The 15,901-nt window shown below is 28.8% G+C and overlaps 1 protein-coding gene across 3 annotated transcripts in view; it reads left to right on the top strand.

Moving 5' to 3' along the window:
- Window positions 1–13,300, top strand: part of LOC107449872 (uncharacterized) — a 60,841-nt gene extending 47,541 nt beyond the window's left edge. The window contains exons 11-14 of one of the 3 annotated variants that reach the window (XM_043040241.2): window positions 110–4,234; window positions 6,028–6,071; window positions 8,605–8,701; window positions 10,056–13,300. In XM_043040241.2, coding sequence (XP_042896175.1) covers window positions 110–4,234; window positions 6,028–6,071; window positions 8,605–8,701; window positions 10,056–10,114 — 4,325 coding nt within the window. In that variant the 3' untranslated portion in view covers window positions 10,115–13,300. Of the gene's footprint in view, window positions 1–109; window positions 4,240–6,027; window positions 6,072–8,604; window positions 8,702–10,055 lie in introns of those variants that run through there. The other 2 variants (XR_006224846.2, XM_071185400.1) reach the window with 2 other exon arrangements.
- Window positions 13,301–15,901: the final 2,601 nt, after the last annotated feature.

Raw genomic sequence — 15,901 nt, 5'->3', positions numbered from 1 at the left:
TTTTTACGAATCCTTTCTTTTTCATTCAGTGTTTGTTTATACCTTATGTATCCTATATTATTATATACTTTACTTTTTATTTTAATATTTTTTTAACGTTTATTTTTAGGATCGTTACTGGAATCTACTCCTGAGGAAAATAGTCACCAAATTAGTACTTCATCTAATATAATCACCCCTGAAACTCTTAGTAGTGATAAATCTGCTTCAAAAATAAGTATTTCCGACTCGCTCGCTGATTGTAGTAAAAATAGTGAAATCAGCTTTTCTAGAAATTCCTACTTGTCTCAACAAAGTAATGATGACGCTATTCCATTCATCGATGATGATGAAGTTAGCATTCGTCCTCAATGTGGTAGAGCTTACTTAAACATACCTAGTTGTGACAGTATTACAAAGTTGGTGAATCGTTTCGATCCGTTTGTCGACAGGGTCGCTTACGAAACTGACGAAAGTAGTCCTGAATCTGATTCTAAATCTTTCCCATTGCAAAACGAGGTAAATCAGGATAATCTTAATGGCAAAACCAGTTTGAACACAAAATACTATACTATGACTAGTTCGTCTAATACTGTTAGTCATATAGCGGAATTGTCTGCTCGGAGTAAAGATTTGTCTGTGGCTAACAAAAGGGAAAGTTATCCTTCAACAATAGGAAGAAGTACTTTTCAAGACTGTGATTCCATCGATGACAAAATTTCTATTCAAAGTGAAAACATAAAGGGAGTGAAAATGGTTGGTAGAGCGACTGTGATGAGAAGACCCAGTGTCTCCAAGTTGAAAGCATTGTTTGAAAAAACAGGAATTTCTACCTGTAGACAGAGTGACGGGGGTAAACGTTCATTGTTTAGGAATAACACTCATCATGTTTCTCGTGCAGGCTCAGCTCCACCATCTTTGAATTGTATGGATAGAAATTCTGCAAATGAAAGGGAATCTATTTTAATGATGGTTACTCGTAAATTTCGTTCTTCATCCGTTAGAACCGAAAGGGAGGTTGGTGTGCGGCCTAGTAATAAATCGCAAAAGAGGACGGTCACAAATTCTGTAAATAACTTAGGAGAAAAGATTGCCACGCTGTCTCGAACAGTATCTTTTAATTTAAACAAGAAATTTCGGAATAATTCTACTGCTTCACAAACTGAAAATTGTAATGAATTTGAAAATAACCAATCTACGAGCAATAGTACATCCTGTAATAGTAATGAAGCCACATCATCAACAAAAAGCAAATCTATGTGGTATGATAAGTCATCTTTACCTCGGGTTATAGCTGTAGTCAAACCGACTGAAAAAATTGTTGCTCCTCCTATCGAAGAACCTTCCAGTCCAACAAATAAAAAACCGGACAAGCTTAAATCGAGTCCCTTCTCATTTTCAATAAACAGACCACCTAAACTATTACCATTTTTAAGCACTTTAAGTAAAGGAGATGGAAAAGATACAACTATGTGGTATAGTGAAACAGACAACATGTATACCAAACCTATACCTACAGAGACTCAGCCTACTGTATCAGATATTAAATCAGAAAATCCTATAAATAACTCAAAAGACATCTCTAATAGAATTTTTCCTGGTATTTCTTCATTGAGACCTTGGAAAAAGATATCTAAAAACCCACTCAATATTCCAGATGCTCCCAAAAGTCCAACATTTTATGCTGTCATTGATGATCCGCAGGATAAGTTGGCTAGTATTTCAGCTGCTTCTGAAATCGCTCCAATCTGTCCTGTTCCTGAAGAAATTATACCCTTGAGCTCCACAGAAATCCATAATTCCACTAATTCTGCAATAAATGAAACAGTAAGTGTTGGTGACTATCGTGGTTCTGATATTCCTGAAGATATCAATATACCACCTTCAACCACGGATGAATCAACCACTAAACAATCCGATTCTTCTCAAGACTCCACTCTACCATCTTCAACTGTTAATATTTCCAAGTCATCAACAGAAGTGGATATTGTGACCGAGAAAGATGAAAAAGACGTACCTCCCGCTATTCCCAGAAAAATGCTTTCTAGGAAAAATAAATCAATGAATCAGCTGAACGATCTTGTTGATGAAGAAATAGGTGCCAAATCTCAAGTGCCTCTGACCTTTGACAGGAAAAAAGATCCTCCACCTTCTCCTAATGATCTTTACAGCAATGTTAATGAAACGGCTAAGAAAAACATTGAAATAATTGAAAAAGCATTGCAAATCAATCCACGTAGTGCTATAATTGATTTAACATCGAGGGAATCGTATTGTATGGAAGAAGAACTCGCCAATGCTGTCAAACAGTTGGCAGCTCCTCAGCCAATGAGTCCTAAAGGCAACTCAAAATTTCCTGGTTATGAAATCATATGGCCTGAAGACGTTGCCCTCATTAAAAATCAAATCAAACCATTTAATGAAAGCCAACTGCAGTGTAAGACTGGAATATGTTACAGCCCCCCTTTGAGAAGAAGTTTTAAAGGTAGTGTGAATCTATCAAAAAGTAGTTCCTGCTCTAACATTGACTGGCTCGAACCCAATGAGACGGTAGCAGTTGTGGATAATTTTAAAGAAGGTTCTGCATCGCCCACCAAAAAGCTTGTCAAAGAAGCTGCTGTTGAACTCAATACACTATTAGATAGATTGACCACGCAAACTCTGTCTGAAGCGGAAGATGTGGATCTCAAAAATAAACACTCCGCTAAAAAAACTGAAAGTAGCTGTAACACTAATTCAGAAAAAAGTTCATCTTTTAAAAGCGGTTCTGCTCAGACAAATTTAATTACTCATTCAGTAACTATCCTGTCTAAATCTTCTCGTACCAACAGCTCCCCTAAAGAAGAAGAAATAGTTTTCCATTTCCCACCACCTCCTCGCAATCCACCTCCGAAGGAGGATACTACATCTGAACGTTTTGATATAGTTGTCAAAAATGGTTCTTTAATAGTTTCTCCAAACAAAAATGAATTGGATAAGGAAATGAATGAAAAATGTTTGAGCTCAACAGGTACCCAAGTATATCCTCAACCAGCCCCTAGGAAGAGCAAAATACGTAAATCAGCTTCTTATACTAATTTGTGGGCACCTCAAAGTAAGGGCTATGAAAATGTGTTCCTAGAGAAGTACCAAACCCTCTCGCGACTTCAAATTGGTTCTGAAAACTCACCATCTAACCCTGGTACCAGGAAAGAAGCAAACAGAAAGCCTACAAAGAAAACTCTCCCTGACTATGTAAACGTTCAGAACTTTCCTTTCTCTGAAAATAAATTACTCCATACTACGACTGAAATGTCATTGGACGATGACAAATTGCAAAACTCAAAACAACGACTTGCTGATTCAAATATGAGCAGAAGCTATCCCGAGCCATCTGATGTGAAGCCAGCAGCTTTAGCTATAGATACTTCTTATGGTGATCAGTTTTCTAATTATGGCAAAATTCTCAAAACACCTGCCAAAAAGCAAGATCCATTAACTCATCAACCAAGTGTTCCTAAATTGATGAATAAGGAATCGGACAGGCATCTTACACCTTCAAGGAAACATGAACGGGCTCCCTTGCCGCCTGATGTTAATCTTGTTTATAAAACCAAAGATAATTTCAAAGTGGAATCCACTGACCAGTCAGTGTCTTCAAAGAGAATTCCATCGAGAAAGCAAGAAAAAGCTCCACTGCCTCCACCTTTGTTATTAAAAAGCTCTTCGGCAGCAGCTGTTAATAAAAATATGTCAAAAACACCATATTATACCAATTTCTCCTCCCAGAAGTATCATGAAGATACTCGTACATTGCCTGCTGTGCGGGAAAACATTGCCAACACAGACAGCTACTTGAAACTCGCGACTAAAAAAGAAATCCCGCCAAAAGAACAAAACAGTAATCGACCTAGTCGAGGATTGTCCCATTCACAGAGTGATGCTAGTGTGTTTCTTGCTCTCAAGGAGAGAAAGGCATTTTCTTTGAATCGGGATCAAAAACTGTCGGAGCAAAAGATCCTGGTGACGAATAAATTCTTAAAACGGAATAAGGAGTTAGCTTCTGTGAGTAGTAGTGATAGTGACAGTAGTTATGAACGGATCTTTTTTGATAAACCTGTTAAGTCAAATGAAAGGGTTGTTCAGAAGAAAACTGAGGAGAGAACAAATTTAATGGTAGAGAAGGATTCTATGAAAGAATTGCCCGTTGCTCCCCCAAGGGCTAGGAGGCGGAACACAACGGAAATACAGTATGCTAAGGTGAAATCTAAAGAAAGTTAGTATTAATTATTATTGTTTCACATGCATCCCTGTGGCAGAATTTTTTCGAGCTATCTGCGACAAAACTGTCTAGCACTAATATCTTTTTACAAGATACTTTTAATAATAACAAACATATGTGTTACTAATTCAAATAACAAAACCGCTGCATTTACAAAAANAAAAAAAAAAAAAAAAAAAAAAAAAAAAAAAAAAAAAAAAAATAGAAAAAGCTGTATATAATTATTTTAATTAAACATGTAATAATTTTATATTCTAATATTATGGATGATATTCTTGCATTTTGTTGGGGAAGAAAACGCATTAATTATTTCCATCTTCGCTTTTTGTAAATAATCATCACAATAAAAAAATCATGAAAACTATAGTAGTAATTGCCGAATAAAAGATCAACGACGAAATCACGCTAATCGAACTGTGTTTCGTTTCCAGATTAGGTTAATGTAATAAAAAATATCAGATTTAAAAACTATAGTGAAATCGATAGCAATAACTGCCAAAAATTCGATGAAATTATTGCTTTAAAAAATAAATACTCAAATGCACCATTCGAATTTTTGATATTGTTTGAAATATATCAGGATATTTAAAAATCTTATGAATATCAATAACTGGCGAAAATACAATCGAAACATGAAATCGATTTACGATACTATCGGCGTAAATTGAGCGCATGAAAATGTGGTTATCTAAATGCATTATTCAAATACTACTTGTAAATTTCTATAGGAAAGAAAGTAAAATTGTTTTTTATTTTTCAAAAGAAAAATCTCTCTGCAATGTCGCCGTGTCGCTGCGATTCTGCCACGGGGGTGTGCATTTACTATATTCTTATCTTGTTTACCTTTTAAGAGGAAAAGTTCAAAGTACCTCTCAAATTTAAATAATAAAAGGAGAAAAATTTTAAATCATCAGTTATCTAATGTGCATTTTACACTTTAGCTGTTGATCTATTTTACAAACTTGTTCTATAGTTTTCTTGATTAGTGTTTTTTCTTTAAATGACATAGATGGTGCAGGGGGAATAAACTGGTCATATTTCAAATTTAGTTTCAGATCAATCAACACTCACCCCCAATGCACTAAGTTTTTTTTTTACTAAATTTTGTTATTTGATTGAATATTAAAGATTAAGTAATTGCATTTTCATTTAGAAACTTTCTATTAAGAAAAAAATACATCAATAATTTTTTTTCTGAGTTAGTTAAATACCGTTTTATTTTATATGTACAAGAGGTAAATTCAAAACAAAATTCACCAGTAAAATAAATTCAAAATCCATCAAAAAGCTTTCTATTGTTTTCCATGCAAATTTAAAGTAAATATAGATAAAAAAAACTCGTTAGGCAAACTGTGAAGAACTACTTAACCTGATCTGCCAATTATCATTCTAACTTAAAAAATCTCAAGAGTGTCTCTATAATTATCATATTACTAAAGTTTTAAGCAATAAAAAAAGTACCATTTAATTTTTGTGAGCATTAATTAGTTTATACCTTTAACTAATGCGATTTATAGTAACTAATAATAATTTACATGTATTCTTTTGGTAATATAAACATTTAACTGACTTATGTTGTAAGAATATTTTTACCTCACTTTCATTTACTTCTTTATTTGAAAAATATAATATTTAATAAAAACTCTCTATCTTTTCAATTGTTCAAATATTCTAAGTGTTCTATAAAACTGATATCTATTAATTTATGAATTGTATTTTTTGTATTTCCGTTAACTTTTTAAATACTATTGTTATGTTTTGTTTCAAATATTTATTCTCTTACACAGCAACACCTTCACCTTTGAAAGTTTTCAAAAAAGAACAACTTCAGGTTTGTTTATTATTTATTTGTAAAAATATATCTGTGCATGCTACTCAAGGGTGGATGTTACTATTACGATTTATCTGTTATAGCAATTTTGTAGTTAAGATTAAGGTCTCACAGTAAAAAAAGTTAGGATTCTTAAAAATTAAAATTTTTGGGAATTCCCTTTATAATCTGTTTGAAATATTTTTTCTCACTATCTAACAAGAGTTTTAAAAATTTTGTTGTTTGCAACTAATCTGCAATAATTTTTTTCTACTCCTTAAACAATTAACTCCTAAAAACAATAAAGAAAAGCAAAAGCATCTCATTTTTCTCTCATGAAACAAGCTGTCCTGCAGGGTGGCCACCCACCTGGAAAACCTTGAAAACCTGGAATTATCAGGGAATTTTTTTATACTGGAAAAAACCTGGAAATATCAGGGAAATTTGGATAAAAACCTGGAAAAATCAGGGATTTTTAAAGAAAAGCTGGAAATTTTTCTTTGATGATTTTTTTAATTTCACTAATTTAAATTATTTGCTAATTTTCTTAATTTAAATTATTTCATCCATTATACCCACTTTTTTTTAACGGAAATGTATCGCCAAACAGTTGAAATATCATCAACTTAGCAATACTTTGCTTGCATCAAAATTTGCTCCATTACAGCTGTTAAACTAGAATGCCACATAAAATTCTCCTACTGTTGCTAAACGAATGCAGAAACCTTTGACCGCTATGGGACTGTGCAATTTAGGAAAGATTCTGGTGTAGGTGGAAAAAGATTTAGGATATTAGCTTCTATTTTTAAATACTGTCTTTGGGCTGAATCCATTTATGGCTCAAGTTTGTTCCGATGCTTTGGTGGTAATTTTTTTTTCTATTTTGACAAAATGTTTTTGTATTTTTAACTTTATAAAATTCTCCAAAAATTAGTTGGTTATAATTTGATAATAGATTTTATATTGCACTCTTTTTCTGAAATTTTTTCTACTCCCATTCAAGGAAATCTGTGAATTATTTTTTCTCAGCAAGCCAACCAATCACACATTTTTTTACCATCGCTGACAGCAATGTTTGTCGATAAATCGTTACAATTGTTGCATTAATGCTAATTTTTTCTATTTCATTTTAACCTTTTATAACATATTTTTAAAAAATGGTTTTTTTAAGAACCAACTATATATTAATATTTAATTTTACTCTTTTGTTGGTCAATATATGATTTTTGATTCAAAATTTTGTACCAAAACATTAAAAAATAAATAAAAAATCTTGCCAAATTGTCAAAATAAATTATTTTTTTCAAGATGATATGTTAAAAAAATAACATTTTGAATAAAATATTTTATAATATAGACACTTTTCTTGTACACATCCTACACTTTATAAGAAAAAAGAAAGAAAAACCTGGAAATTTTAAGATTTTTATCTGGAAAAATCAGGGAAATTTGAAATCTGATTTGAGTGGCCACCCTGTCCTGAAACATAATCTTCTATCTTCATTGAAAAGCAAAAGAACGTTAGTGGATAAAATTCATGATGATGAAAAGGTAATAAAAACTGGTTCTAATTTAACCACAAATTGGAACATTGATTCCAAGTAATCAATTTAATTTTATTGTTTTTTTAATGAATGTTTTTTTTAAAAAATTTTTAGTTATAATTTAGCACCTTTACCTATTAATTAATTTTTTTATTTAATAGTTAATTCTTGCATACAATATTAATATTGTATATCTATATAGAAATATGTAGTACATACACTTTAAAATTGTGAAAATTTGAATTAAATAAGTACTAACTGTTCATATTTCTATATTATTGTACTTCTGATTACTGATAGCTAGTTTGGAAAGTTGTCATTTCTGGTTACTGCACAAATAAGATCAGTTTATATTATCTACATTTTTACTAAAATGTAACAAAATCTACCAAAAACGGTGGTACTTGTTCATTTGGGGTGGAGGTGCAAAAAAGAACTATATTTAGAGTACCAATTACTTCAATTAAATTGGTATCACTAGTGTCAATAACAGTTCAGTGATTTTTTGTAGCTGTTTGTAATAGATAAGTACCAAATATTTCAACTAAACTCTTTGAAAAAAGAAAAAAATTAAGAGGAGGATCTCCATATCAGTACCTGTGCCAAAATTATATAATTAGTGTTTACAAATATTATAATCCAAAAAATAGATGTCGTTAAAAATAAAGAAGTAAATAAAAAGAAGAAGAAAATTTCTTTTCATTTTGCTTACTGGCTTTAATATTTTATTTAGCTAAAATGCTTCATTTTGATTGATTGGTAAATTACCAATTTTATTTCTCAAAAATTGCATGAAAAATAAGCATTAAGTTGTTAAACAAATGATAATAATCATTTTTGTTACCATCTTTTTGTTTTATTGCTATTCCTATGAACCTCTAAGGATTATTTTCTTGTGATTTTGAACTCATCAAACACTGTTCATTTGTAGTTTAAGTAACTTATATAATAAATAAATTTGTAATTGAAGAAATAATTCTGTACATCTAATCTCAAAATTAAAATTTCAGAAAAGTGGACATATTTCTTCTAATCAAGACTCACCTCCTGCAATACCAATTAAAACAAGGGATGCATTTGAAATTCCAGAGGAAGAGCAAATCAGAAGTAAGGAAACTTGATTTGGTGCATTTATAAAAAATTATGTTATCATTCATTTGTTCCTTGCTCTTCGTACAGGTCCTACCAATGAAATTTAAGAACATATAATTCAGAGTGCTACATAAAATCATTTAAAGTATAACTCACTCATTAGCTCTACAGCCCATGGAGGATCTTGGCCTCCCTCACACATGTCCAAACTTTTCAAAAAATTCTCTCAATTGTTTTTTAAAATTTTTTTCTCACTTTAAGTTTTATACTTTTATTGTTGAATAAATTTAAAACACTTTTTTGTAATGAAAATGATTCTTCAGGAGTTAATTGAAAATTGTCCGAAATTTTCAAATTTTTTTTATTGAAAATCTTGAGTGAACTGAAAACCAAGCTCAAAATACATTTTTTTAAAAATTGAATTGATATGATTTTGTATTGATATGTGTATGTGTATATAAAAAAAAAAAAAAAAAAAAAAAAACAGTCATTGCTCAAAGAAATATTTTCTTAAACCATTGCTTAAGAAAATGGACTTAGTTTAAAATAATTGTTTCAGAAAATGCTTATAATTTAAAATACAGTCTCAAAAGAGAAAGAAAAAGAACACAACTTAAAATGCACTTTTTTAATGTCAAACAATTAACCCAAATTTTGAACACTATCAGGGGTCTGTCCAGGCCGAATTTATTACCATTTAGCGGTACCTTCACAAATTCAACTTTAGAAAAAACAGTAGTTTCACAAAATACTTTTTCTTAAAATTTTATTTTTGTATCCCTTAGAAACGATGAATCCATATTTTTACCATATTTTTATGTTGATTTTTTATTATAATTTTTAATTTTTCACAAATTATGACTAAATTTTCACAAAATAGGTACTTCTCAGAAGAACCTAGACAGACCCCTGACTAAGATTAATCACCATGTGACTTAGGTTTTATGTAAACTTGCTTTGGAAACATGATCTAAAAGCAACAGTAGTTCTTTAAAGTTTACAGTTGAAAAATCATTTTAATAAAATAGTTGTCTCAAAAAGTATCCAATGCCTTGCCCTTTTTCTTAAAATCTAAATACATTTAGCCAAATATATATTACAGCTTATGCACAGTAAATAAAAATTATTGATTTTCTTCGTTTTTCTCTTTTTTCTTTTTGTCCTTTGTGTGCTATGTATATAAATACTGCTTTTAAATTATATTTTCCTAAAAAATCTAAAAAAATTAATATTTTGTTCCTATGTCTGTATTGTCGACAATTGATTGGTTTTTAAAATCAACTTCCAATGACTTTTTTTTATTTTATGTGGTTTTGATCTAATTATTAAAAATCAAATATTGATAACATTTTTAACCTCTTTTTTCTAGATTTCAAATCATCTGTAAGCAAAACTCAAGATGCAGAAGACAGATCTTTTGAATCATAGATTGAAAATGTCATGTAAAATTATGTAGTACTTAATTTATTTTGCATTTTGCTGTGCATTTTTACATTCTCATTTCTTGTGCTTTGCTCCTTTTTTTTACCTGGTGATAACTATTCTGTGATCTTAATATTGAAAAGCGGAATCATTTAGTTATATTATTAAAAAATTTGAATAGTTAAACTGCTTCCAGATCTGAATATTATTGTTCACAGTATAAATTTTTATTATTCAGAATATTTTATTTTTGTTTTGTTTAAATTTAAGAATGTGAAATTATTTTTATTTGAAAAGCATTGTTGCTTTTTCAAAATGTTGTTTGAAATGTATTATGTTTGTTAATTCTCTTTCAAACTTTACTATAGTATGATGTAAATAAAAATTATTTGTCTAGTTTTTATTTCTAAAATGTTGGAATAGTTAGAATTGATAATTAAATTTTTTAATGAAACTTTTAATTAGAAATTGATGCTGCTTTTTCTCAGCCAAACATTATCTATTTTTGTTCTTAAAAAATATCTCTTTCTTTTTCATATTTATTCTTACTATGAAAAATGTACATAATATTTTTATTCAATTTTACATTGTAAATTTTATTTTCAATATTATTCTGCTGTACTTATTTAAAAAGAATTGGTTTTAAAATCCACTTTCTCACTATACTAGATACTCATTTTCTAAAAGGTATATTTTTGTAACTAATTTTTTCATCAAAAACTATTCTAGACACACTATTATCTGAAAACCAGAATTGTCAACTAAACTTTTATTGTCAAATATTGTGTTCAGTTTAACGTTCTTCAAACATTTGAACTTTAGTTTGTTTATATATGGCTTTTTAGAACTATGCATTCATTAAAATCTCTTTATGTTCATTTTTTTTGTATTTAAAACTTAACTTTCATTCATGCTAAATTTTTATGATCTCACTCATTTATAATTTTTAATAAATTTATTTTTAGTTTATTATTATTTTCATACATATGTAGAATAAAGTTTAAACATATTGCGTATTGTGAATAGACATAATTCTTCTTTTCAAAGCTTGTGACAGGTTAATTATTTTTTTTTTTAAATTGCTGTTTTTAAGATAAGTTTTTAAAATATTGCTTAGCATGAAATATATGATTTATGTTCTCTACTTTTATGAAAATTATTTTACTGCAGTTGCAGTAACTTCTTTTTTACAGTATGATTACTGCCAATTGATTCAGAATAAACTGCTCCAGATAAACCCTTATTTTCCCTAATTAATATGGAATTTCCATCTCAAAATGGGCAAAAACTCATTAATATGCTCCTACTAAGTGTCATAACTATGTACTGGCGTTCTTGCTTAAGTCCCAATCGTAATAAATTTGTATTAAATTTTAATAGGTTATAGTCAAAATTAGGAAATTTTGCAATTAGCCTTTTTTTACAGTGGCCTTTTTTTCTAAAATTGAGAATTTTAAATGATTGAAAATTTGGTTGATATTATTTAAATTGATTGAATTGGTTGATTAACATTTCTCAAAATATTGTAAACATTACTAAAATGAAGAAACAACTTTTATAAAACAAACTTAAAGTAATTTTCAGTTTATTAAACAATATTTACAATAAAACTATCATCATCATAGTTGGCCAGACAGCCCAATGTGGGCCATTGCCTCCTTCTGAAGATTTTTTCATAACGTTCTGATTTATCTTTGATCTCCAATTCTTTTGCTTAATTGCAAGAAAATCAGAATCCACCAAATCAGCCTATCTCTAACGCTGCCTTCTCTGCTTTCGTGTTTCAGTGGGTCTAAAGGGCAATATCTTTATTATTGTATTGTCATCATTCATTCGAATCACGGAAGCTACTTAATTTATACTAATAAATCCATATTTATTGAAATATTTTTAATAATAAAATGCCTTTTTGATAATAAGAAAAGTGGCGATTGTAAAACAAATTTTTAACCGTCATTTGTAATATTTAGTAATAAAATTACAAAATGAAGTAATGTATTTACTGGTAAACTGATAATACTGATAGAACTGGTAGTACTGATAAACATTCAAAATGATAATAACAGTTAAAATTCATTTCAACAAAAACTTCAGCTTATTTTATTCATTTTTGTTTATGCATACATGAAAATCAGATTCAGACCTGGACTATTTCCTGCTCCAGACCAGTGAATTTAACTGTTAGTCATAAAACATAGTTTTAGAACAAGTATTGATAAAATGTTGAAAAAAATTTGTTCTTTACATTAAATAACCTCAAACTAATTAGTAATATCTCTTTGGGTTTTTGTATTCATAATGTTTGACCAAGTTATTGAAAAAATCGGCTTTTTGCCGAACGAAGGTGAATCATTTAGGGCTCCATATTCAAGAAAAATTGGGAAACGCTGCCTTATAATGTACTGTTATTTATACTTTTTGCATTTATAGATCATAACTTTAATTCCTATTGATCAATTTTTCTAGTCAAAAGAATTTTTAAATATTCAATTTTAAAGAAATATCTTAGACTTCTATTATTGACCATTAAAAAATACTCATGGTAGATATTACCTTGGAAATTATATAAACGGACTGTTTTACTGTACTGTTTTATTTTATGTAATTTGCTTCATTTATGCTAAAAAAAAATATAAAGCTGTTTCAAATGTTTGCTTGTTGGCATTTTAATCATACATGTTTTTAATTTTTTGGAAACATTTATATTATGTTCGTTATCAAAAACATCTTTAAGTATACTTTTCTGCTGCTCAACTTCACAGAATCACTTCCATATACTTAATTGAATTTTTTTTGTTGTGTGCTTGATTCTTATGTTTTCATTGCGTGTTTAATCATGTTTTTATTAACTCCTCCCCTAAATCGCAATATCATCTTAGCTCTGAATAAACTTTTAATTTACGATAATAACCATTTTTAGCAATTTCAAATTTGTATTATTTTTGTCTTCAGATTTGATTAATTAAACTTCAAAAGATAAAAATAAACCTTAAATCTTTATTGGCCTACCTAAGTTTATTATAATTTAATTTTTTCTTTTATTTATTACAAAAATTCTAGTTAAAAGCCTATTTTTAAAATTATGGTTATAAAAAATTATAGAAAACAATTAGAAAGATTTTTTAACTTTTCCCCCTTCTTCTTCAGTATGGGTAATTTCAGTAAATGAAATTTTCTCTAAAATTTCAAAAAAATGAAGGCAATATCTNGGGTGTAGTTCTATTTATAGCAGAGCAATGCAAAGCATCGTACTTCGGAAAAGCGTATATATACGCCTGCGGCAGTTAACGCATCGTCTGGCCGAGACGTATATATACGCCCGCGGCAGTTAAGGGGTTAACTTTTCCCCCTTCTTTTTAAGTATGGGAATAATGAATGAAATTTTCTCTAAAATTTCAAAAAAATGAAATATGTATTTATATAATCTGTTTTTATTTTATTTTTAGATGCCTGAATGATTACTTCATTATTTTCTGATTATTTTATGATCTTTAAATTTTTATCTAGCTTTTCTTAAACATTTTGTGTGAGGATTTTTATTTTTAGTTTACTTATTAATTTAGTGAGTGTTAAGTAAAATTGATAAGACCCTTTAAAATTACAAAAGCCTTTATTTTTTTTTTAGAAAAAATAGGTATTTCCCATTTTATTCAAGGGAAAATTACTAATTATGAGGAGGGTTAATGAAACTTATAAAAATCTCAATTTAAAAATTTTTCAGTTTGACAATTAATAAAACAATACAAAGTGCTATCACCTAAATAAGTAAAAAAAACTAATCATTAATTAATTAAGAAAAGTTCAAGTCATCTACTTAAATATTTTTATAAAGTAATGTTGAATCAGAGTTATTCATAATCCTATCATCAGTCATTAACGTGTTTTTTTAAACTGTTAGCATGTTTTTTAAACAATTTTTACCAATGGTGCTGCTCTTGTGTCGGATATGTTTGATTACATTTCTATGTTTTTCTCTGATCAATAAGTAATTTCTGTTCTTTACTAAAATTGCTGTACATAAATTATAATACTAATTTGTTAAAGCTTTATTTAATTAAGTGTTTCATCTGTATTGATGTTTAAGATATTAATAAAAATATTGTTTATCCATGATTAAAATTGTTAACTTTAGATTTAATGTTATATTTGTTTTGTGACTTATGCTTGTATTATTTGCAGGTGCTATGTGTAATGTTCTATATTTGTTAGTGTTACATCCTTACGTTTTTTTTTATGGAAAATGCTATTTGCTTGTATATACATGTACACTTTATGTTTAGATTTCCTTATAAATAAATTTATTTTAAGACTTGTTTTTTTTTTCTTCTTTCATTCTTTCTTTTATTTTTTAGTAAAACAACTAGTTAATTCATATGCTAATTTCTTGTACTGGGTTGCCACAGGTGACTATTTGCAACTATTTTCAACCTAAGGCGACTATGGGAACTTTTTTGCCTGAAAAGGCTTTAAAAAAAAGCAACTATTTTCAGGAAAAGGAGACTATTGGGAGACTTTTCTGTGCTCCTAACCATGTTTTTTTTAGCATAAATTGGGTTGACAACTTTCAGCCTGCAGTAACTTCTAAACACAAGGAATTTTTTTTTTCTTAAAAAATTTGAAAATTTTGAGTTACAAATTTAAGTCATCACTTTTTAATGCAGTCAGTTTGCACAGATTCCATAGTAAGTTAATTTTGTTTCTCGATCGCCTTTTCAACGGTTAATGCTATGAGATTCTGCGTGATTTTAAGAAACTCAATTTTTAATACGATATTACTATGTGTGAATTTCGAATTTGAATAATCACTTTTCACAATAGGTATATGTATATATATATTTTTTTGTTGCTAAATTATTGATAAAGGGGAAATTTTTTTAAAAAGAGTATGTTTTTTAATGAAAAAGTATTATTTTGAATAAATTCTAGTAATTAAAAGTATTTAATTTTCTGCAAATATCCAAAAAAATTTTTGGTATAAAAATTTAGTGCTAGAACACTAACGTTTATGTAAAAATTATCATATTTGCCACCAACTAGACTAAATTGATCATGGGATATGACAAATAAGTCATTTAATAAAATTAGTCATATTGAAAATTTTTTGTTCTTATTTAAGCAATTATTTCCATAGTTTCAGCAATAGGGATGAGATCTTTCCACTTTTACCTCTTGAATTTCAGATTTTTCTAAAAATTTAACTTTTTTTTATAAGTATTCCGCTTTTTCAGAAAATTTAGCGATTTTCAAAAAGAAACAGAAAATTCAAACTACATAGCTACCAATCCTTTCTCATTTTTACTTATTATAGCTATTTTACTCGCAGCAGATAAGATTTTCCGAATTTTTTACCCGCCCTCCAGATAGATCCGATTTTTGTAGTTCAAACGACGCTGCTTCTGACAAGCATGGAATCTGTTAATATCTCGATTCTTATTCACACGATTTTAATATCAAACATAGCCTTTCATATTTGCGTGTTGCGATTCTTATTCACGCGACTTGAATATTGTATGTTGCGATTCTTATTTACGAGATTTAAAAATCTGATATTGTGATTCGTATTTACGCCTTTTTAAAAACCTATGTAGCGAGTCGTATTCACACAAGTTTAAAATTAATGTTTTGATTTGCTCATACGGTTTATAATATCAAACATTGATTTTGTATTTATACATGATTTTAAAATAGGCATTGGGATTCGTATTCACGCATTCTAAAAATTATGCATCATAATTCTTATTTATGCAATCTAAAAATTACGCATCATGATTCGTATTTACGCGATCTAAAAAT

Source organism: Parasteatoda tepidariorum, chromosome 9, assembly GCF_043381705.1.
Source record: "Parasteatoda tepidariorum isolate YZ-2023 chromosome 9, CAS_Ptep_4.0, whole genome shotgun sequence".
Taxonomy (NCBI): domain Eukaryota; kingdom Metazoa; phylum Arthropoda; class Arachnida; order Araneae; family Theridiidae; genus Parasteatoda; species Parasteatoda tepidariorum.
Note: the sequence above shows the minus strand (reverse complement) of the source record. Positions and strands in the feature narration are given on the sequence as shown.